At 44.5% G+C, this 25,756-nt stretch overlaps 1 protein-coding gene across 1 annotated transcript in view; it reads right to left on the reverse strand.

Moving 5' to 3' along the window:
- Positions 1–653: 653 nt before the first annotated feature.
- Positions 654–25,756, reverse strand: part of MYPN (myopalladin) — a 1,604,598-nt gene continuing 1,579,495 nt past the window's right edge. Inside the window, exon 20 of the mRNA XM_069610599.1 lies at positions 654–1,742. Coding sequence (XP_069466700.1) covers positions 1,567–1,742 — 176 coding nt within the window. The 3' untranslated portion in view covers positions 654–1,566. The remainder of the gene's footprint in view (positions 1,743–25,756) is intronic.

The raw sequence follows: 25,756 nt of genomic DNA on the forward strand, positions 1-25,756 counted from the left end.
GCCATCTGTTATAAACATAGAAATATTTCTACGTGTATAAAAGATGGCTTAAACGTACACAGTTGAAGGCATCTTTTATAAAGCCTTGCCAAAGGAGAAAGGCGCCTCGGGCTCAGTGATCTCTGCTCAGAGCACTGACCCCGAGGCGTCTTTCACTCTCTGCGAACCCGCGGGCTCTGTGATCTAATCTACATATTAGATCATGGAGCCCACGGGTACGCTGAGGGTCAGTGACCTGGCGAGGGGAACTAAGGGACTGTAGCTTCCTCTGATGGCCCCTCAGATGAGGGGTCATCAGAGAAAGTTACAGAGACTGACGGAAGTGCCAGCCAGTCACAGCGACGCTGTGGCTGGCTGGCACTTCTGTCAGCTTGCCTGACGTTAAACTGGCGGGCGCATCTCTCGTTGCGGCTGCGGCCGCGGCGGGACAATGCGTCCTGCCATGGCGTGGTGGGGCTGGGGGGCCCCGGCAGGGCCCCGGCTCAGCCTCACTTTTTGGAGACTGCCGGGGCCCGGCCCCGGCAGGCCCCGGCCCACTTAAAGCACTGCTTGTAATCATCATACAACCTCGCTTCAGGCGGTGGATAATAACACGTATATATGTCACCCTCAAAGTCAAAAACTTTACATTAATGAGGTACACATGGACACAATAGATATCAACATATTTATTCTGGCTGTGGAGTTGTTAATGGACAAAATATTGTCCACATTTTGCAAATTCAATATCGGAATTGTTAATTATATACTTTAAATGTATGGACCAACCAAGTAAACATTTTTCCACTGTACAAGTAAAAGCTAAAACGTGGTCTCCAAATGTATTTTGAAATGTGTTAGACACAGAGCACTGATATGTTATGTGGTTTAGAGCTGAGGGATTCATCTGGATTCTCTTTCATTTCCTAACTTTCTGCAGTTGGCAAAATGGTAAATGCAGTTACGCGTGAGGCAGCAAACATAAGGCTACGTTTTAGACTAGTTCCTTCGGATATAATGCAAGAAAACATTTCACCATCTGTTAATGGTTTTGAAATATTACCTTATTGTCTATTACATGTTGTCTAGAAGCATAATATCATCACAAAAGGGTACTACTTAATCGCCATAAAGTGGATCAAAACATTTCTGTTTTTTAAATATTTTTGCAAAATAGTTGTGTTTTACATGTCGTTAGAAATGTGCTAGTTGAAAAAGGTCAAAATATGCTTCAAAACATTTGTCTATACTTGATGTTGAAACAGGATTCTCCAAGCAACAGAAGTGCTAAAATAGAGCAGTATTTATTTACTTTACCCTGACTGTTAGTTGTCGCAAATATTGCAAATTAATAAGCAGTTGCATTTTCAATAATGCAAGTACTGCCTCCCTAAGAAATATCTTTTACAATTATTGGGATGGTACGCTGTTGCTACTTCTGTATGATTTCATTGTTGATGCATTGTTTAAAATGCTACTGTACTACAAATAATCAAAAAGCTACAACATTTGTGTGTGTGAAACATTGATTTTCTTGTTTGTATTATTTCACAGTTTACTACTCCAGATAGATGACATGATACAAAGTTAAAGTTCTTCACTTTCTACAACGTCCCAAGAGGCTGATGAAAATGTCATCATATTTTCAACAGAAGGGGAAGGAGATGGGATGTCCAATCCTCGGCCCATAATGGTTGTATAGCGGCTGCCACTGGACTGACCCCTTATTTTAATTGGTTGAGGAATCTGCTGATACCATTGGGCTAGAGAAAAGAGAAACATGAGACAGAATCAGAAAACATACATTGCGTTTGTTGTAAAATAAATACCATCCGTGTCCAAAGTAAGGCAGGCACTGTTAGGCAGTTTGTTAAACATGGCAAAACATGCATTTTCCAGTTTAAGTAGTTCCTCCCTCTTCCCTCATTCGGGGTGGCTCCCTCCATCTTTTCTTTCTGTGGGATAAAACACTCTCTGAGTTGTTTTTTCTACATTTGCTTTTTTTTATCTCCATCTTTAGGTACCTACCACCACTCTGCTGGCTCCACCGTCACCCCCACCCTCGTCTAATTAAGATAAATAACGCTCTGGGTGTTTTGTTTTCAATTTCCTCTCCATTGTCTCCTTTATCTTCTTACTTCCTAGTTTCCACTCACCTCCCTCTTTCTGCCCTGCTCTTTCCTACCCTCATTTCTGGACTATTCACCATATGTCTGGCGTTTTCCCTCTTTAGGTTCCTCCTACCTCAGCCACCACCCAATCCCGACCAACCCACGCACCCTCCCTCCTCCTGACATGTTGGATACCCTTGTTCTCACAGGAAACAGCATTGAATGTATTAACCATTTGGGAAAGTCTTGTGGGGAAGGCTCAGTGGTTCACAAATGAACCTTAATATACTCCTTGGAGGAACCTACTACCTTGGACTCTATGGACCAACTCACCTACCATTTTTCTTTATTACCAACTGAAACTGCCACCTGCCACCTCATCTAACATATCCCTCCTCAAATTGCACCACCTAAGAGAAAATCCCCAATCTTATATCAGCTTTCTCAACCGATTAACATACTCTGGCGATCATCAATCTTATATCAGCTTTCTCAACCGATTAACATACTCTGGCTACCAAGGAAGCCCAGGAAACACACATGAACATCCCGAGCTCCATGAACAGTTCTAATATCCTACCCACAAAGGAGCCATAACACTCTAATGTTATCTGTATCCCCTACTATCTCATGTCATCACTAAATCCAACTGGATTGAAAAGACCAAGCCATCATATCTATTCAGATCTCCCATGATGGTTTAGGGTGATTTCATCAAATACATTTTTGACAGGGTTGATTTTGCTGCATATGTATGCGGGGAAGACCTCCTGCAGCTCCCCTTAACCCTCCTACAATAATTATTTCCCTAAACCCACCCCCAGATATATATGCGGCAGAATTCATAAAAAAAAACTGCAACAAATTCTCCTCTGACCAAATATGCTGCCCAGAAATCTGCTGATCCCTCCCATGACATTCTCATTTACAGAGGACACAGCTAAGCGGAAATGCTACTATCAGGGACCCACAAGAACCTCGCCAAAGGAAGTGTTGAAAGGAAGTGTCTAAACTCGACACTACCAACACCCCACCCAGACTAAGTCAGCAGGTTACTGACAACTTTCAACAAAACCATAACAACACTTGAAAATACACACGTGCCTGAAAAACTACACTGCACAGGGAGCCAATATTCTGTCCCATTGTACACATACATCTTACAAATAACAAACCTGATATCCAGGAAAGTGCCCACAAAACCAGAGTAAATATTCCACTTTTAAAAACTAAATAACTCGACCCCGAAAATCTCTCTAACTACAAGCCCATATTCAGCCTTCCCTATATAGGCAACATTCTTGAGAAAACTGTGTTCCTCTAAGTCCCGGACTGGTCACTCAGAATGGATTCCTCCATGACTACCAATTTGGCTTCAGACAAAAATTCTGCGCAGATGCTGCAAACATCCAAGTCAATACAAAAAGTCCTTCACATCATTCACTGGGAGATCGCTGTCTTAATGTCCTCCCCAAACTCTCTGCTGCATTTAATGCAGCCAACCACAACTCATTAACCATCCTGAACGACTTCTGCAAGGTGGGAGCAGACCTGTCCAGAACAGATTCTCTTCCTATCTTGCAGATAGACACCAGACAGTTCTGAGGGTCAACTTGAGGTGTGAACATTGTGGATCTATACGATGACTGCGACCCCCATCACTGCAACCCTGAAATTGCAGACTTATGTTTTTATTTATATGTGGGGGGAAACCCCTGCAACCTCCCATACTTGCATTATATGACATTACCCCCTCCCCACATATATATGTAGTTTAAACGGGGTAACATTTTGGGAGGTTGCAGTGATGGGGCTACAGTAATGGTGTAATTCTAACATTGCTTAGGCATATGAGGTGCCCACTAGGCTTTATCTTCTTGCCAGTCATCTTTAATCTTTACATGCAGCCTCTCTGGGTAATTGTGAGCAACTGATAAGATGAGCACATCAGTGTGTATGTGTCACACAATTGTTGCTCTGTGCAAATGGCATCAACGGCACCAGATAACGCCTGTACACATCCACACGTGATGACAAGAACCTAGCTAACTTTCTCGCTAACTCTCAATCCAACCCAATCCGAATCTGTGTTACTCAGGAACCCATCCTAACAAGAAGTGATGACAGGCTTGTCAGATAATAAGAGTATCGCAACATTACACCCCAGTTGGCACCATGTGGCAGATCTTTCTTAGTTCATCATCAGCAACATTCTACTTTTCAGAGAACACATTATCAGAAAAGCCCAAACTCTTGGTAACAGGTCTCACTTCTACGTAGAATTAAAGCCTTTCTCCCTCAAGCTGCTTTATGATGCACTGCCCAAACCGTCATTCTTTCACACATGAATAATAGAAATGCAATCGTCACAGGAGTTGCAGATTTCACCTAGAGCCAATGAAACCAGCCCAAACATGTACTCTCCAATTATCCCAGGAAATAAAATGTATTCCAGCATATGAACCCAATCGTCAGGCAATTGCAGTGGCTTCATATCTCAACACCTGTGAATAGGCGCGTTATAAATGTCATATCATAACCCAGATGATCTGCAAGATGTCCCGCATCACTTACAAGGCCTTCACAACCCAGGTACCCACCAGCTCATCGCCAAACACATTACATCAGAAAGATCACACATCATCATGTGCCACACTATCAACACATTACAGGTAAAATAAAATAAAACCATGAAGCAAAGAAACTTAGAGAAATGCCATCTCATGTTAATCATCTGCAATGTGGAACAGCATTCACTCTTCTTGAATTCAAGAAGAAAATGAAGAGGCATATTGCCAAAGAGTGCCTCAGCAACACTAATGGGCAACATCTATCTCGCCTAGCCCCACCGGATGACCACTCGCCCTGACCCGACATCAATCTGATCCACTCTCCAAACTCCACCCAATTAGTCATGTAGCATCAATCCCCAGCATGTGGCATCATTACACTGGTTAACAACCCTACAACATGTACAGTGCTCTGCTGAATGTTAGCTAAGCAAATGCTTGATACTTGATGGAATACAAATCATAAATACATAGAATAGATTTATTCGAACTACAGTTCATGCTATAGGTGCATTTACTGTTCATTAAGGAAAACAAAATGTAGTGATGGAAATTCCTCATTCAAACATTCTTAACCTCCGCAAATGTATCTGTATAACACTCCATGATATCCCCTTTATATGAAGATTTATAGAAATACTGTCTACAAACAGACTGGACACAGACAAATAACACACAACTCTACACACACGCTTCGAGAGCTTCAGACCTGACAGCGACTTTGGGAAAGAACATGAGAGAGAGGTCATATCATTCTCTTTGTGCACATGCGGCATGAATATGTATTTAAAAGTGACAATGTTGGCCTCTAGTGTTGAGACAGCCCTCAAGTTTTTGGACACAAAAAAGCGTGACAATGGGCCTCATTACAACTCTGGCGGTAGCCGTGCCGGTATAAACAGCACTTAACGTGCATTTTATCTGGCGCCTGGCGATGAGGAATCATTGGGGCATTACAGCCCTGGCGGTCCCTGAAGCCAGGCGTCGGAAAAGTCCCATCGGACTCAATGGAAATGGGGAGGACGGATGCACCGGCACTATGTGCAACAGTGCTAATGCATCCGTCAAAGTCTGCAGGCGGGTCTGTTCCACCCGCCAGGACAAAACTGGCGGGACAGCACCCGCCCGCAGAACTCGGTGTGTGCCGGCCTGGTAACAACAGTGCCGGTAGCTTACCGGCACAGTTGTTACCGGGACCGGCACACTCCTAATGAGGCCCAATGTGTTTTATCAAGACAATGCAGGGTTTTTTGTTGAGTCAGATATATTGGCTTTTTTGGTGGAATATAGAATCAGTCGCAATGGTGAAATTTAGAATATATTGTTGGGGCAGACCACACAATTTCTTTTGGACACATTGATGGCCCACATTTTTAAGGTGGTGTTTCATGATTTTATTCGGGCACATCCAGAATGGAAATGTACTGTAAAATGCATTGGTATACTCCTATTAACTTGTCATCTTTTGTAGTATTGCATGTATTCCTTGCAGAAGCGATTGCAAGTGACATGGCCTTTTACTCAATTTATCTGAAATCTCAACCCATTTTTTTAAAAACACTTCTCGGTGGGAGAACCCTGTGGAAACTGCATGAATTTGTTCGGCTCACTTGCTGTGCTCTCTTTATCTGGCCAATCTGGGGAAAACATTTTCAACACACAACTTTAAATAGTCACCAGCTCCTACTACACATGCGCAATGCCCAAAGAGGCTCGCAGGCACGGTCACTGTTAGATAAACTTGGGAGTTGTGTTGCTGTCAGAGCCACTGCTTACTCCAAGCTGAATGTAGGCCCATCCTTAGCTTTCTTCCATCCTTCACATGCCCCTGAAAAGCCTTTTGCTGTGCTGGTCATTCACTGCCTAACTGCTTCGGCCTGTAATCCCTGATGCACCACAAACTCCCCCTCAGTGCCACCTGCACCCATTGGCTAGACGAACAAAGCCAAAAGAATGAGACAATGATTGTAATGCGCATGGTAGCCATGTCAAAGTGGTGTGGCTTCCCATACAGTTTGCGCTTGCACTAATCGTGACAACCTACCCTGGACCCACCAGTGGATACATTTCTGCACTCCCCCCGATGGAATATTCATGATGGAGACACAGAGAGGGGTAGCAGGAGATCCACTGACATATAGGCATCCAGAGCATAAACAAAGTGCATCTCAGAGCCTTCCCAGAAAGAGGAGATGCTAGATGGTGGGGAGGGAAGAATGGCAAAAGAAGAATATCTTTGTTGTCTCTCATTAGGTATATCCAGTGAACCATGACCAAGAACAGGACGAGCCAGATTCTGAGACTATTGTAGAGCCATCGACCCAGATCATTGCACACAGTCTGCTCATCTGTGTTCAGTCGTTTATGTGCTCATGATCCAAGGCCCTGTGTCAAGGACCCTGTGTTGGCCTTCTTCAAGCACTTTCTTATGAACTACACTCAACAAATCTCCAACTGTCCCTTCTGCCCCCCTCCTATGCCAGTGGGTTAAGGAGTCCCACAGTGACCTCTGCTATCTTCAATTCTGTTTAACATCTCTTGCATGTCTCCAATGAGGTTTATACAGTGCTATGGGTTTTAGTTTTAACACACAAATGTTCAGCTTATAAATTTGTTAGGCTTTCTTAACCAAAAGATACGTGATTGGCTTGATATATTTCTGAGTGGAGCACTGTTGCTTTCAGGAGATTTGAATGTGGATTTCAATCTGGGTAATAGCGACGCATCATTGATTCTGGCATCAACAGGACTTGACAGTGCAGGAGCATCCAATAAAGCATACAGAGGGAGCTTATGGGTGGAATTCATGCTTAGCAGGGGTATGCAGCCAATGTATAATATTGCTCCTACCTGGCAAGCAAGAGGTCTAAATTCAATTCTGGATTACATTTTTGTGAGTAATCACTTCCAAGAAGCTGTGCGTAATATGAAAGTGAATAGACTTGACTTAAGTGATCACACAATGATTTCTACAAAATTCCTGTGGTTAAAAGAAAAGATTGGTGAGGTCTTTTGTGTGGAGAGTGGCACAAGGGCTAAATGGACTCCACGCAAGCTAGATAAGATTAATACTCTGTTGTTTCACGATTACTCATCACACTCAGAGTGGTAAATGGAAACATATTCGGGGGAAGTTTTCAAGAATTATGTCTCTCAACTATTAAAAAACGCTAATGTTATGAAATCAACTCAGCAAATTTCTGCAAAAATATGTTCCCATACCTTTGACATAGAAGTAAAAGAGAGGAAGGCACAATTAAGAAAAGAAGTGTGTATCTTAAAGAAGCTAAATCACAACCCAGTCGATACACGATGTAAAATTAAGCACTGTAAACAAACCTTTAAAAATTGGCTTCTGGCGTGTCATTCTACTATGGCCCAAAAAGACGGAGAAGCAATGCTTTCCGCTATGGAGAGTGGTAACACCCGGAACATATGGTCTATTATTAATGGCACCGAAGTAACTCAGCTGCAGATGACTATGAATCCAATAGGTGAAAACGTATGGATTGAGTATTTTGAGAATCTATATAAGTCTCCTGATGTTCACTTACCAGACTTATATAACAGCAATCAGGAGTGGTCATTGAACATTTCAGTTATGAATATCTCTAGACACTTAAGGAAGGTCGAGGCTTCAATCACCCCAGGTCCTAACAATCTATCATACGTCACAATGAAATACAATGTAGTAATGTGGGTCGGCTTACTGAATTGTATGTTTAGTGTAATCATGAGAGAGAAGAAGATCCCTAAATCCTGGAAAATGTCACATGTTATACTAATATTTAAAAAAGGCAATCGTCTTAGCCCATTGAACTATCGGCCTATTATGCTGACAAATGTAGAATCTAAAATATTTGCAGCAATTGTCCTAGAGGAATTGAATAAATGGATAAAAGCCAACAATAATTTGGACATCAGACAAATTGGTTTTAGACAATCTATGGGTACAGATGTGGGTGGGCTAACTGTAGCTAACTTGCAGAGCATGGCTAGAGTGAAAGGCAAGCAATCCCTATACTTAGCCTCAATGGACTTGACCATGGCATTTGACATGGTGGACAGGAATACCTTATGGAAGACGTTATATGAATTGGGCATTGAAAAAGGCTTACTAGAGTTGATAATATTACTATACTCAAATACAGTAATGAGGGTGCTTCTTAATACCAGAGGTTTACTATCCGATCAAATTTTGACTCATAATGGCCTAAGGCAGGGATGCAGATTGGCTGCCACTCTGTTTAACCGTTATGTATCTAAAGCAGGGATGTTCCTGGATTCAAGTGGTTTAGCCTCCCCAAAGCTATGTAGGATTAAAATAAAATGGATCGCGTACGCGGCTGATTTTCTCTTGTTTGACGGAACAAGGTTGGCTTGCAAAGAATGATAGTTGCTTTTGAAGACTTCATTAAAGACAGAAAACTGTAGATAAATCCAAACAAAACAGTGATATTCCATACGGGCACAAAATCATTAAAACAAGGATCCTTCTCGTTGTCTTGTGGTGGCGTAAAGATAAAAAATCAATCTATGCTGAAATATTTGGGTTACAGTTACACAAGTGCTCATACACTTGGTTTTATGAGAAATAATCTCAAGTTAAAGGCTTCTGTTATAGCAAATCAAATTAAAATAGTGGAGAGAAGATACGGGAGATTTACCTTAACCCCATGTATATTATTTTATCGCACAAAAGCTATTCCACCTCTGTCTTATGGTCTTGAGTTTTGTCCAGAGGAATTGGTACCATTTCTGAAAATAATTGAAGCACAAGTGTGGCGCAAGGTTTTAAGCCATATCCTGAAATACGTTATGAGTTGGGTTTGCCATCTTTAAAGAGTATCATGTATTGGAAGAAGTTATCACTACTACGGAAATGCCTTGTGTCCGATACAAACACGTTGTATTATTTTCTGGGGACAGATCTAGAAGGTGTACTTATGTCTAACCTCAAAAGAGTGTGTCTCAAAATTCTATGTGAGCTAGGTTAATCAATGGAGATTCTTATAAAGAATCCGGGTAAGGTCAAAGAGTTGTTAAAAGCATCAGACTGGCTCGAAAATAACATGGTCGTCTTAAATTCTCACCTGTACTCTCAAGTAATTTCCTTCTGGAAGTGGAAACCGGCTCCAAAGAAATACAATGAAAAATATCCATCCAGAGTTTTTCGGAATTTGACTATGAGATTTCAGTTTCAAGTTTTAAACACTTTAGAAATTCAGAATATAAGATTAAAATGTTGTGGAAACCAAATTTTATAGGCATTGTAAGGAAAATGGGGTTACTGAACCAGTAATGCATTTGCTATTGATTTGTCCGAAACCTTTAAATCCTAGAATGTAATACTTTTCAGCATTTGTAAATGACATCTCTAGAGTGAATAGAGTTAATCTTTGGTATGAGATGCTTCATGGTCACTCCATGGTTTTAAAAATACGTATCAATGAATATTTGAGAGTTATATGTGATTTAATTTGAATATGTTTATGCTTTGTTTAAGTGTTGTAAAGTAATGTCTAGAAAACCTTTACATATTTTGGTATGTGTTCCTCTGGCTCGATAATATTTTTAAGAATGTACCTTTAATGTGATTTATTTGTCATTGGTAACTTAAGCTTTATTTGTTATAGGTAACTCAAGTATTTTTATGTGAAAAATGTGTATGATTGTTTGTTACTGCATTTATACAATGGAATCTGTATTCTTGTAACTTTTAATGTATTCTTGAGTAAAATTTTGCAAAGGTTTACACAAACCAAAAACTAGAAAGATAATAATAATAATTTAGTTTTAATGTTACACAGATGATACACAAACTCTTTTCTTTTACATTTTATATTTCTTTTATTTTTATTGAACACACTTTCACAGAATTGATACAAGGCGATTAAAGAGTGAAGAAGCCCTTCTAAATCAAACAGTATGTGCAGCCTCTACAGTCTGGATGGACATAACCATCATTCAACCATCCCAATGTTACAGCTACTGATATGTGGTACTCTATCTGTTCCCCTGAATGCTGTTATGCTATGGTACTCAGCTTTACTTCTGCACAAGTCACCCAATACATTTAGTACAATTAAGGTACATACTGGAAACGCAGGCATATGTGTTATTGTGAGAAAAAAAAACACCAGTGCAGAACAATATGGTAAAATGTAAAATGAAAAAGTTGCATACTTTACAGTGTAACTGATGAAGAGGAAGGTGAAGGAACAGTCAGAGTCAGCATGAGGGAAGGTTCACATCTGCCAATATACCAGCCACTGATGTTAGGGACCAAAGGTGAGACAAGGTGATGGAATTAGGGGGTTGCAAGGTTGGCAACTGCCACCCTTCGGCGGGACTAAGGTAGGGGCTTTGCTTCCACAAGGATTAATTTATTATATTCTTATACAGATGTGTGTGGTCATCCTCAAACCTTGCATGTACAAGGGTCGAGGATGGTGGTCCTCAGAAGAACAGGATGGCCAACTTTGTTGTTGAATCTATCAAACTGACTTCACCTAGCCCATTGCTGATACTGCTCAAAGTGACCAGTGATTTTAGGTATTAATAATCAATGGCTCGTCCCCTGCTGAAACGGTTTAATATGTATAATCAGGCAACTGGAGACTTAGACTGATTTTCCTCTACACCACACGGCAGTAGCAGTGGGTGCGTGGCATGTGGGGCATCAAACTGGAAGGGTAGTGGAAGTTGTTAGTGCCAAAAGAATCGGTGGGATTTGCAGGGTTATGGGTGAGTCAAAGGTAAGGGGGGGGGGACCAGAGTGGGCAGATGAGTTGAAGAAAAGGGTACAAGTGTGGTGTGGGTGAGGAGAAGCTGGGGGGACTAGTGTGGGGGTGTATGAGGAAAAGAGGGCAGGTGAGGAAAAGGCATGCGATCAAGGAGGAGGTAGATGAAGGGAATTTTATTTTATTGAGCATTTGTAAGGTTCTTTATGCAGCAGAATTGTGTTTCAAAGCACCACAAGGCTAAATGGGAACAGGGGAAATAAATGAAAGTTACTCACCATAGTGACTAGAGTACTCATAGTCCTTAGTCCCCTTTCCTCTATCCTTGTGGACGGTACCGAAACCTTTGGCAGCAAAAAATTGAGCTTCCCCTTTAAATTTATTATAGCATGCAGCGCACGGCCTCTGGCATGGGAACGCCCTGCCGAGGGCCCGCCCTCCAGTGCCTCACCTCAGTCCCCTCTGAACACATTGGACGCTTAGATACCTGGCTACGCTTATTACCTATTAGCCATTGGCATACTGGCGGTGGAAGGCGGGTGGGATGTATGGAGGAAAGGGGACTAAGGACTCTGAGTACTCTAGTCACTACGGTGAGTAACTTTAATTGCTCATGCATCTTATCCCCTTTCCTCAATCCTTGTTGGTGATTCCACCATACAAGACCATAGAGTGAAGTCATGACAACCTGCCTCCTATCTAGGACAAAGCAAAAAGGTTCTTCAGAACCACCTGACCAAACTCTGCATCGCACCTGGAGCTGCCTTCCAGTGAGTAGTGCTTACAGAAGGCCAACAGAGTGGCCCAAGTAGCCGCCTTGCTGATGACATTGAGGAAAATAGCAGCTTCCAAGAGTTCCTATATGCTCCTATTATGGCCAGGTACATTTGGCAAGTATCGACCTGCACACCCGACTCTACTAGATATGGAGAGATGGATAACACTAGCCTAACAAGCAAATGAGTGGGTTGACTTCGTTATCACTTGCCCAAAAACAGAACCAAGACCACTTGCTTTTCTACTGTGATCTAGTATATTCTTTTCAAGCATTTTGAATTATTTGGAGATTCTGTTGGAAAAGGCCCAGACAGTGCAATGCTAGCTCCTCAGGAACCACGCTGTCAGGGCAAGTTTGTTAGGAGCAGGGTGAATCACTGACCCACCACCCCCAGTGAGTTGAAAGGTAATGCGCCCTGTCTATAACTGAATGGACGTTAGTTGTGACAAGTGAAAGAGGTCGGACAACCACACTCATGCTGGCCAATGAGGGGTTATCAGAATCATTGAGCAACCCTGAGAGTCCCTGAACCTTCGAATGCCTCATTGTAAGAGGGGTTGGAGGGAAGATGTAACACCAAAGCCCTTCCCACATTATCTGAAATGCATCTAGCAGTGACCCCTGTCCCTTGCCTGTCCATGAGGTAAGCAAAGAACATGTTGTGTTGTTTTTCGTGGCAACTAGTTCTACATCCGGGTTATCCCAGGACCTGAATACCATATTGATAGCTCCTTGATCTAGCTCCCACTCGTAAGATGTAGTGCCGAGCAAGTTCAATCTGTCCACTTCCGCATTGTCCTCCCATGGCAGGTGACTTGCCCTGAGGAGAATATGGTGAGCAAGAGCCCAGTTCCACATCCCCACTGCTAATTTGCACAGAGCTGGAGACAGTGTTCCTCCCTGCTTTTTTATATAAAACATAGCTGTAGAGCTGGCGGTTTGGATCAATACTGTTGTGCTCTGTACCAATAACTGAAAGGATTTCAGGCTAGACCCATGGCCAGAAGTTCCAGCTAGTTTATGTGGTGCTGTCCATCACATTGAACCATTTTCTGTGTACTGAGTGAGCTCCTAACGTGGCCTCCCGCCCGTCCATTGATGAGTCTGTAGTCATCATAACCTAGTGAGGGGTCAGACAGAAGACACCTGCGAACATCGCATTGTCTACCTGAGTCCACCAAACCAGGTTCTCTTTTAAAGGTATCGGATGAGAATTCAGTTAGATTGATTTCCTGTTTCTTGGTTCCAAGACTTGGATAACTGAATTTGTGCTGATCTTATTTTGAGCCTAGCTAAGGATACTGTGAGAACACACAATGCTATCAGACCTAGCAAATGTTGGTACCGCCATGCAGTGGTGCATAGTCTGGAGAGAAAATGATTGATTGCTGTTACAATGTCCGTGAATCTCTCCTTTCTAGGGAACATCCTCTCGTATGCCCAAAAAGATCAGTTTCTGGGTTGGCATTAGTTCAGATTTTGAGGTTTAACGAGAAGCCCAGATCGAATAAAACTTGCATTAGTCTCTGACTGGACCACTGCATCCTCTCTGGAGAGCTGAATCTGATTGAGTGGCCACATTTAGGCCAAAAGGGTGGACCTTGTACTGAAAATGATGGCCTATAACCTTGAATCAAAGCAACTCTCTGTATAGTTGCCATGTCGGGACATGGAGGGAGGCATCCTTCAGGTCCAGGGAGTACAACTAATCTCCCTTGCAGAGAGCTTCGGCAATATGTCCGGTGTCACCATCTTGAACTTTTCCTAGGGAAGGTAAAGATTGAGGTAAGACAGGCCTAGACACACTTTCAGGCCCGTCTGGTTCTTCTTGTGGATCACAAATATCTGCAAGTAAAATCCTAAACCCCTGTCTATGTGAGGAGCCATCTCTACAGCTTGGTTCTGGATGAGGTGTGGTATTTCCTGTCGGAGGGCTGGAGAGGCAATTTGCAGGGGTGTAGGTCTAAGAATGTGAGGGAGCAGGAGTCGAAAACCCCCCTAAAACTACCGATAGTAGGCAGGGGTCCTGGAAAAGGTGATGCCATTGCAGTACATGCCGAGCTAGTCTGCCCCCATAGGGGTATCATGGACCTGGGGGCACTCCTCATTGCTTCTTTCTTTCTGAGACTTGTGAGGAGGAGTGGGGCGAGACAAAACCCTTTGTTGTTATCCTTTGTTGTTTTCTACAATGTGTTCTAGGAGACCGGTCTGGCATTCTGGCTCTCCTGTCCTGAAATCCTCTGAATCCTCTGAAAGAGCTGGGGCCCTGGCCTGACCTAGCCTGCCCTTGCGAGAACCCTTTAGTTGCTGGTTTGGTCAAAATTGAGAGCGACGTAGCTGTTTGAGAACTTGTTTTTTTCTTGGTATGTTCCTCATCAGCGGTGGAATGAAAAAGCTCTTTACCCTCGAAGGTTAAATCTAGAATTTGGTCTTGGACATCTGCTGTAAACTTGGTGGCGTACATAAGCTGAATGTCTCATATCTGTGGCTAGGGCCTTACCTCTGCTGTGTCAATGTGAGATACTGAAGCCTTTAACATGTCTTGGGCAAACAACTTTACCTCCACCGGACCTGCTTTGAATGCTGCTTGACGTTTGATGGGTAAGTCTGGGAGGAAATCTCCTATACCGGCATAATCATTGATTGACAGCTGCTAAATAACGCATCTGCATTAGTCTGTCTTAATGTAACCCAGAATTGGAATAGATATTTTTTCCAAAAGATTGTAATAACTCGTGTTCCTTAGAAAGACACGCAGCTGCTGATGATACCAAAGAAGATGATCCGGTCGAAGTCTTGAAATGTAAAGATGCCACTGAGGAGTGTGGTTTTGGGTATGATAACAAAAGGATTGTTTCTCCTTCCGTTCGTCTAAACCTGGCATCTAGTTGTTTGTTGATGGGCTGGGTAGAATGTGGTTTGAGCCAAAATTCTTTGGCAACCTCTAAAACATTGTTTTGGAAAGGGATGCCCGAGCGATTCGACACTCTTAAAGCTAATACCTCCGCCAAACATCCAACCATCCCGGTTGTACTTGTTGAAGTACTGGAAACCCTAAAAACAGTGCCAATCCTTCCATGTGATCATGGAAAACACAAGCTGAACATGACATATCTTCATCATCATCTTCTGACTTTTGTCTATGCAGAGATTTGTTATGCTTGACAGGAGAGTCTTTATCCTGAGGGCCTTGACTTGTAACAGGTATCTGAGTAGGGTCTCTAGACTGAGGAGGTGGAGCCTGAGGCTGTAAAGGGCCTAGAGCATCCTGCTCTAGTTGAAGAATCGTTACTAGCGGAAATGGTGGAGGTGGCAGTGGTGGAGAAGACAGTGATGGCAGGACAGGAGGAGGAGGAGGAGGAGGCATTGGTTGCGGTGCCAGAGGAGGGTGAGCCTGAGGTACTGCTTCCTGAATGAGGGATTTTAGTATCCCAGTCATTTGTTGAGACCTCATGAAGCGATCAAAAAACCTCTCCTCGCATACAGCCTGTGGTTGCTGACCCTGTGGACCAGAGCCTTATGCTTCCACTGTAGGGTTGCAAGTAGTTGCTGGTTGTATACTTCCCATATACCCATACAGCAGCCCACTAACCCCAAAAGCTTTGGTGGGGGAGTCGGGTAAGTAGTATTCCGCTGTGTTTGAGGCTGTCTCTATGTACTGTGTGCGGGTCCTTCCAAAAACCTGCATGGTTGTGTGGCCCACTCTGCAGGAGAAGAGCCCTCTGCCCTACTGAAATGCTGGCCAACATTGATGTGGTAGATGTGGGGGAATGCACAGAGGCTGAATGCTCGGTGCAGAGCCCTGAGTTTCAGGACTTTGTAGGCATTCGAGCGTGGACCCAGAAGATGAATCATGCTTAGGCAACCGCTCAGTCCTAGGTCCGGTATCACAGCTTTTATGCCCTGCTGACCGATGTCAGTAATAGCACCACCCAGTCCCTCGACTCTCGATCTGGTAGGATCCAATGACCCACTCAGTGAGTGCCCGGTAGCCTGAGAGGCCTCAGATTGAGTGCCGGTATGAGGATCTTTTGGACACCTCTCAACAGAAGTCTGCTGTGGTAATGAAGAAATAGGTCTTACCCGTCTGGAGTTCTTTTATTTGCGACACGCAAAGTCCTTGGAGTGATCTGGAGTTTACCGCAAGAAGATATCCGTCCACCTAGATAACGGATTCTGCAATGATCTGGGGGTGAGCTTGTCACATGCCGTGCAAGAACCTCACCCGTGGTCGGGCCCCAGACACTTTAAACAGAGCAATACGTGTCCGATGCCAGAAAGGATCCCTCGCAGGAGACGCTCCGCAGTCGAGCCATTGCTTACTGTGGCATGCCTTTTTTTTACCTAGGTTCAGCCAGTTTGGAAATCTTTTCTTATTGTAAAGTGGCATTTTTCATGTAAAAGCTAACAGGACTATGTTCTTATGTAGGGGGGACTGGCATATATTGGCAGAGACAACTTGGACATGCTGCTGGAATTATGCACAAAGCAAGCAACAACATTTTCTTACATGGGAATTCCTGCATATATTGGTGCAGCAGCATGGAAATGTATGGGCACAGCCAGCGTGAAATTATTTCTTATACTGGCATATATTGTTGGTAAAGGCATGATCAAAACGCATTGGGAAATACTGTTGGTGATTTGTCTCTATTGAATTTTGATGAGTAACCTCCAACACTGATAATGAACCATTTTAACTCATTTTCAAAATATTTTCTGAAGGAGAGAACCCCCACCTCCGAACACCCTTTTGTTAGTTCGTGCTTCCTCGCTACGCTTGGACGCACTCACATATTTGTTGCAAATATTTATGCTCCACCAATAATGGTGGGGTGAGTCAATAGTTTCTCACGAATGTCTGACAGTTTCTTTTCAAGCTCTCTTTCCCAAGCATACCTCTGTTTGTCCCCGGTGGCCTTTAAGGCGATCATATGCCCCCTGAGAACTGCCTTGAACGCCTCCCAAACTGTTCCCATTGTGACATCGTCCGTATCGTTCTGCTCAAAGTATTCGTTTATTTTGTCCTTTAATGCCTCTCCCGTAGCCGGGTCCATGAAAAGGTCCTGCGGGAGTTTCCAGAGCCCCCCCTCCCTTCCCTGGGGTCTGAATGTCTAACCATAGCGGGGCGTGGTCTGACAGAGATATGGGACCTATTTCTATTCCCTGGATCTTGCCTAGCAGCCCCACCGAGACCCAGAAGTAGTCGATTCTCGACATCGTATTATGAACGTGCGAATAGTAAGTATAGCCGTTGTTTTGACCCTTTAGCTCCCTCCATGCATCGCATAGTGCCATATGCTCCATTCTTTGTTTGAGATGGTTGGATGGAGCGCCCTGGTTTTGGCCCCCCCCCAAACTCCTATCTACCTGTGGATGCCATGCCATGTTCAGATCGCCCCCCATGATTATCTCTCCTTTCGCAAATCCCTCCAATGTCCCCATTGTTTCCCGAAGGAATCCATCTTGGCTCGTATTTGGTGCATATATTGACACTAGAGTTAGCTTGGTGTTGTCTAGCATGATATTAGCAAATTTATATCACCCGTCTTTGTCGATCTGCTTGTCTATGAGAGTAGCGACTTGTCCACCCTTTATGGCAATCATTACCCTGCTCTTTTCCCCTCTGCATTAGATTGTGCCAATACCCTGTACCCTCTAAGACCTATCCTTCCCCTGTCCTTTACTTTGATGTGTGTTTCCTGGAGTAGCAGAATGTCTGCTTTCTCCCTCCTGATCAAATTCTCTAGTTTTTTCCGCTTCACGGGAGAATTCATGCCCCTTACATTTAATGTTAGTATTCTGGCCTTACCCATGTTTCTGGCCCGGATTGGAAGCCCATTGCGCCCTTATGCTGAGGTCCCTTCTCTCTTCCGGCGATACCCACCCTCCCCTCCCCTCGGACACCCTAAATCCTCTCCCGCTGTTCAACAATAATCAAACTTTGATCCTGAGGAGGGCCCAGAACCCTATGGTAGCCATGGCATTGCGGCAATCGCTCCTTGCCCTCAGAGTACTCGGGTCGTACTTTGCGGGGAGTCCTAAACCATGCATCTTCTTTGACCCTTACTGTGAGTCTATACCTGATCCCCGGCAAGGCCGTGGATGGAAATTATCTACGATCTCGTTCCATGAGAGTTTTGATTGTCTCATCAGGATCAGAGGGTGGTGGCAGTTCTTTGTCGTCACTCTTCTTTGGGCCTAGCCCCATTCCACTGTTGCCGGGTTTTTCCCCCCTTTACCATTTCGTCTTTTTCTCTGCCTTGCCCCACCCACCCTCTCGGTCTTTTTGGCGATTCCCCCCTTGCCGTTTTATTACTGTGCACAGCCTCCTCTATCTGTATGTCCATTATATGAAGTCCCTCTTCGCAGCTTGCCTTCCCACTCGAATAGTAGGCCGAATGGGTAAGTCCACTTGTACCTTATTTCTTTTAAGACCAGTTCTCTGATCAGTGGGGCCATTTCTCTTCTTTTTAGTAATGTCGCTGCTGCCAGGTCTTGATACAACTGGATGTCTACCCCGTTCATCCTTATTTGATCCATTTGCCTTGCCCTCCTTAGTATGTTCTCTTTCTGTGGGTACGAGGATAGCGCCACAAGCAGGTCCCTGGGTCTTTCCCCGGGGGCTCCTGTGCGTTTCGGACCCACTCTATGAACTCGGTCTATTCCTATGGCTTCAACATCCTGTGCCTCAACTATGTCTCTGAGCACTTCTTGCACTGCGTTCTTCAGATCCCTATCCAACACTGTCTCGGGCATGTTTTTAATGCAGATGTTAAATCTGCGGGATCTATTTTCCAGGTCTTCACATTGAATTTTCAGGTTGTGGGTTAATCGCACTAATTGTTCTTGTGTTTCGCTTGTCTGTGTTGCTTCCTCTTCCACATTTTGAACTATTTTTTCCAGGGTATCGGTCCTCTCTTCTAATTTGGCTAGGTCTATTTTTATATCATGTACAGCTTGCTTCATGTCGTTTCTAAGTGTAGCGAATTGGTCCTGTACCGTTAACATAAATTTGTCCTGCAGTTCTACGAACCCGGCATGCATGTCTTCCTTAGAAAGGGGTTGATTGCATGGTTTGGGGGGGATGTCATCTGTTGTAGAGTCTTCCTGTGCTCTCGCCCTGGTGCTCACTGGGGTTTCTGAGGCCCACAGTTGTAGAATGCTTGAGTCCTGTTTGGCCGCTTGTGGGTTTGGTTGGGATGTGACCCCCTTTCCCTTAGCTTTAGACATTGCCCTCCTGCGGAAGTCTCTTTGTAGTTATGTGCTTATCTTCGTGGGTTACCACTACGGCCAACTGTCTATCTTGGGGGGGGAGTGCCCTTTTGTGATCACTCCTTGCTCTGGGTTCGCTAAATGTGCTCTTTTTTGGGCAGGTACCTTCCCTCTTGAGCCCTCTTGCTGTTGGTGGGGGGAGTGAGGACTGACTCCCCCGCTCCTGCACCCCCTGCTCCCTCCCCAAGGATCTATATGCTGAGATTTATGGGGTGTCTACCCCCTGCCAGTCCCGGGCCTGTCTGGCCCAATTAGTCCACTTATGCCTTGGTAGATGTGGAAGTGGGGGGGGGGGCAGATAGAGGCCTCTCACCTGCTGCTTAGCGTGGGCCACTTGATGCCATCCCTGCGCTCTCTCCCACTCCGGAGCCGCCCTGGCTCCCCTTGCCTGCCGCCTGCAGTCTCGTTAGCCGGCTCCTTGGTGCCGGGCGCGGGCGGAGTTGTCCAAGCCCCTGCCGAGGTCTGTCGGGGCTCTTTGAGTGTGCCGCTTCACCTGGGGCCCCCGATCAGGAGTCCCACACCCACGGCTTCTCCCGCCTTCACCAGGGCAAGGCCCGCGCCTCAGCCGGCGGGGGGGCAGGCATCCGCGGCGCTGCCCAGTCCACCCGACCGCCGAATGCCAGTGCTGCGCTGGATTCCCCCGTACGACTGCTGACGCCCTGTGGTGCCTTTGGGTCCGGCAGTCCGTGGTCAGCGTCCCCCGCCACTCCCACCCGTTCCCTCCACCCGTCACGGCTGCTCTGCACCCCGGCTAGTAGTTGCTCCGGTGGGGGGAGGGGCGTTCTTCTCTGTCGGCGCTGCGGCAGGCATCCTCTCACGGACTCCTACTTTCGTCCTGCGATGGCCGGTGTATGGGGGGCTTACGAGAGGCGTGTATCTCGTTTGGAAGTCACGGATCGGTGCTATTTTGAGGTGCTTTATTTTCGGCCCGGCAGGAGCGAGACTCACTCACGTCTCCCTGTGTCGGCGGGCCAACATCGGAAGTGTTAAAATTGATTTTGAGGGAATGCTCCACAACAAAATTACCAAAGTCCTTTAAAACCCTTTGAAGACCAATTTCAGTTGTGTCAAAAAACAAGAAAGTCATCAGCATAGCTAAGCCACACCACTCAGATCATTCAATTTAAGCGGGGCAAGAGACACAGGTGATATATTATGTCCCACATCCAACATGTACAAGTTAAGGTAATAAGGCAAGGGGCCAAAATGCGGCCATTTCTAACGCTCTTGCACGTTGGTATCCTTCTGGATAAAGCCCCATCCGTATTCAGTCGCACCTCAAGCACAGATTACTCATGTAAGACGCAAGAGACTGTGTGGTATTCCCCATTTCTCTAGTTTAACCCAGAGGAGATTTCTATTCACTGCATTGAAGGCTGCAGATAGATCAATTGTGGCTATGAAAACAGACTAATATCTTTTAGACCACACCAAAGATTGCACACATTTTTAAATCGATCCCTTTTGTGAAGTACTCATATGCTTTCTAAAGCCTGTCTGGCACTTGTGTGGTCTTCCAGCTTCCCTCGCCCAGGTATGCAGATGTTCCAACTCAAGGTGGCAAACACTTTGCTGTCGGCCTCCAGAATAGATATTGGTCTATAGTTACAAGGATCATTTCTAGCCCCTTTTTTTAAAGATAGGCACGACATGAGCCACTTACCATGATATTGGAAGTCTATTACTGTCCAAAATGTGTTTAGAAAGCACATTCCGGATAATTGACCAATTTCTTTGGCTACTCTTGAGCAAGACATTTGAATGTTCATTAGGACGCAGGGCTCGGGACGAGCTAATCCTAAATAAGATAGCTTCAAAAGTGTCTTGGCGGAGAAAAAAACTCCAAGAACTATCTGCTTCATGTGTCAAAAAGGGATAGACCGTACACCACTAATTACTATGAGAAAATACTTTCTCAATGTTTGACACCCACTTGACTTCCAACACTGGATTAACCTGATTATCATACTGTCTGGAGAAATCCTCATTACTCAATTCCCAAAACTCACGTGGCTACTTATTTTTTAATATTTCGAACATTTATTCAGAGTTCCTCTGCAACATAAGCTCTTCATGACCCTTCTACAAATATATGTAGTTTAATGTTGCCTTCTTAATGTCAATGTTGGCAACTGTGGATTCAATCAAATTCCGACCTTTTAAAAATGTTATATTTGCTCTTAAAGTTAATTTCCTTTCTACGACTGCTTCATCATAAAGATGCAAGTGCGGGCGACAGGCTGTCTAGGTTTGATCAAATGACCAAATGATTTATTTAAAAGGTCATTAACAAAAGGCTTGAACTAATCATTGAATGTATTAAATTGAAAAGAGTGTGGGAGCCCCTCAACTGAGAACAAACATGAGTCAAATACTGTGTTCTATGGAATTTCTTCCACTCAGGAGAGTCTACAACCACGTTTTAGCTGACTGCACCCTTCGCAGAGGAGAAATATCCATTTGCATACGTCTTTGTCCCACTCACAAGGGCAGTCCAGCACCAAAATGCTAATCAATTCCCCTCTGAACAAGAGTACTATCAGCAAACCCAGACACATGTTTCGGCCTTGTTGGGCCTCCCCAGTGAGGTGAAGCTGAGCCTCTCAAAGACCCAGGGAGCAAGGGGTCCACGTCTGGATTACCCTTTTTACATGGGGTGAAACCCCAAGTTTTACAAAATTGAAAAGAGTGTGGGAGACCCTCTACTCAGAACGGACAGCTTCACCTCACTGATGAGGCCTGACTAGGCCAAAACACATGCCTGGGGTTGCTGTTGGTATTCTTGTTCAGAGGAAAATTGCCTAGCATTTCGCTGCTGGACATTCCAAGTGGGTGGGACCAGCCTGATATGCAAATGGATACCCTGTGTGAAAGGTACAGTGAGCTAAAACGTGGTTGTAGACCCTCCTAAGTGAGAATCTACGCAGAGAACAGGTTGTTTGCCTGTGTGTGATCTCAGTAAAGGTGCTCCCAGACCTTTTGCATGTTTGTTTAGGGACTTTGGTTTTCACCCTAAGTTACCGAGGGTATCTAGCACAGTTCCACCTCACTGATAAGGCCCGACTAGGCCAAAACACGTGTCTGGAGTTGCTGTTGATACTCTTGTTCAGAGGAGAACTGCCTAGTATTTCAGTGCTGCACGCCCAAGTGGGTGAGACCAGCCTGATATGCAAATGGATATATTTCCCATCTGTGACAGGCAAGGGGAGCTATATAGAGAACCGTTTATTTGGCTGTGTTAGTTCTCGAGAGAGAGGAGCTCTTAGTCCTTTTACATATATGTTTAGGGACTTGGGGTTTCACCCTTAGTTACTCAGCGTAGTCCAGGCATGGACCCCTTGCTCACTGTGCTCAGAGAGCCACAGCTCCACCTCACTGATAAGGCCAGAGTAGGCCGAAACACATGTCTGTGGTTGCTGTTGGTTCTCTTGTTCAGAGGAGAATTGCCTAGCATTTCAGTGCAGGATTGCCAAAGTGGGTGGAACCAGCCTGATATGCAAATTGATATTTCTCGTCTGTGAAAGGTAAAGTGAGCTAAAAACATGGTTGTCGACTCTCCTGAGTGAGTACCTACCCGGAGAACAGGTTATTTGTCTGTGTTCGTTCTCGGTAGAGGGTCTCCCAAACCTTTTGCATATATGTGAATGAATTAAGTTTCCAAATGAGAGAGGTTTTGTTAATGCAGACCTGGAGTGAGTAATTTACGACTTTAATACTCTGACCATTCCAGGTAATCATGTTTCCTGCCACATTCACTTTAAGGTCCCTTGGGCCATTTGAGTCTCAATGGGAGAATACCCAATTGAACGTTGCAGTCAACATGCCATGATCACAGCACTTTGTCTCGCTAATGTAAAACATGCTGCATCTATAGTGGAGTCAATTTCCCACAAAAATGTAATCTGTTATGGAGACAGATTTAACATTGCTCCAAGTGGATTTGTGTGCAATGTCACCTGCAATCGTCCCATTCAGCATCTGGAGTCCCAGCCCCTGAAATCATTCAGCCAAATCCCTCCCCAGTAGTCCTTAGATTTGGTTTTACTCATCCCCGAAGAAGGGGAACTTTGTTATCGCTACCCATACAATTTGCGGTTAGATCACCGACCATCATGGGGTGACCTCCTTGCACCTTACTACTCCACTCATATACAAAGGAAGATACATTGTCCAAAGCCTTTTCCAAATCGATTATCCCTGCATGTCAATAGACATTGACAAATAACAATTTGAATACCTGCCCAGCATCTTTCAACATAACATAAGAGGCTAAAAAGTCTCTACAAACCTCAGTCATTGATACATCCTACCAATGCAAGATGTAAGTTAGAATAAAACTAGTTGATATGTGTTCAAGATTTTGCCCAGATATGTATTGGTAAAAATATTCAGGTGGCCTCTAGTGTTACATAATAATAATGTCATTTGGTTACCAGAGCCAGAGGAACTAGTATGATCGAAAGCTCCCACCATGCCACAACTGACTATGGGCTCCTGACACCCAGGACCAATCGTGCACAGTACCCTGAATTCCAGGCCTCACTTTCGCCGCCTCTGCCCTGTGTTCCGTCGAAACCTGGTGAAACCAAGATCTCACACGGTAAACGTGCCGACCTCCCAGGAATTTCATTCTCCTTCTCCTTTATATCCCACCCAAATACAGCATAGATTGACAGATCAAAACCTAATTGCCTCAGGGATTGGCCCTCCCTGAGGATAACGTCAAAAAATATTGTTGAACCTACATATAACACAGATTGATGGAGTCATGAAAACGTGCATTTGGAGGAGAAGCTAATGACTGGTAACAGAGCGCCTGCCTTACCAATTTTTAAACATTGTTTCAGGAGTCCCAGGCTCATAGGCAGTAGCAGCAGGGCCATCATGCCTTACAGTGGAGAACCACAACCATGGCTTTCCCCCTCACCCCATCAAGGGGAACATTTGTGCTATGGAGGGAGTTGTTTCCAGTCACCTGCCAGTAAAATCAAGTGCGAAAAATACAAGTACCAGAATCCTCAGAGTTAATTGACTTGCCATACCTGAAAAAGAAATGAAGACACGCCTGAAAGAGCAAAGAAACTCAGCCTCCCTGAAGATTGATGGAGTCATGAAAACGTGCGTTTGGAGGAGAAGCTAATGACTGGTAACAGAGCGCCTGCCTTACCAATTTGTAAACATTGTTTCAGGAGTCCCGGGCTCAAAGGCAGTAGCAGCAGGGCCATCATGCCTTACAGTGGAGAGCCACAACCATGGCTTTCCCTCCCCCCCCATCAAGGGGAAAAGTTGTGCTATGGAGGGAGTTGTTTCCAGTCACCTACCAGTAAAATCAATGGCGAAAAATACAAGTGCCAGAATCCTCAGAGTCAATTAACTTGCCACACCTGAAAAAGAAACGAAGACACGCCTGAAACAGCAAAGAAACTCAGCCTCCCTGAAGATTAATGGAGTCATGAAAACGTGCGTTTGGAGGAGAAGCTAATGACTGGTAACAGAGCGCCTGCCTTACCAATTTTTAAACATATAATACAATACGGTCTTTTCTATGCAAGTCGATAAAATCAACTCTGTCAATGTCCTTTGAAGATAGTGCACACACCTTACTTTACAAACGCAGGAGGCTAAATCTATGTAGCAAAACATCCGTGCAATCAGGTAGCAGACTCTCAATGAAGATTCTACACTGAGGTTCAGAGTACTTAGTATGGCATTCCGGCCCCCTAATCATCTCAGATTATTGAAGACCTTGGGTTTCTCCCCTGGCAAGACCCTTTCCAATCCTGGTACAATTCTGAGCCTTTAGAACCCTTCAGTATGCTAATGTGTTGTCTATGTGCTGCTCTTGTACACACTTCATGTTGAGGCAGGTTATTCATTTGAACCTGCTCACCCATGTATGTCCCAGAGGAAGAAGCACTGTTAAAGATTCAGTCACTTATGAGGCATATCTCAGAGTTAACAACTCGAGCAGCCCCTTCATTCCCAGAACGATTCTTACATACAGCAATCGCAGGTGGCATTAATGTATTTATTGGACATAATGAGGCATCCATTTGAACCTCATGCGATTCTGTCTGGATAACGTCTGGGGCATTCACTAACTCCAATTGGTGGAAATCCCCAGTAGATTTATCCATCTTGTTGATTCCTCCAACACCCTTATTAGTCTGTCTGCCTTTATTTTCTGGGGCATTGCGTAATGCCCCACAAAATAAAGGCATGAAGACTAATAAGGGTGTTGGAGGAATAATGGTAGGCTGTCTTGTTGAAGTCTGCAAGAATGTGTGAGATGATTGATTA

This window comes from Ambystoma mexicanum, chromosome 8 (genome assembly GCF_040938575.1).
Source record: "Ambystoma mexicanum isolate Mex_15411 chromosome 8, UKY_AmexF1_1, whole genome shotgun sequence".
NCBI lineage: Eukaryota > Metazoa > Chordata > Amphibia > Caudata > Ambystomatidae > Ambystoma > Ambystoma mexicanum.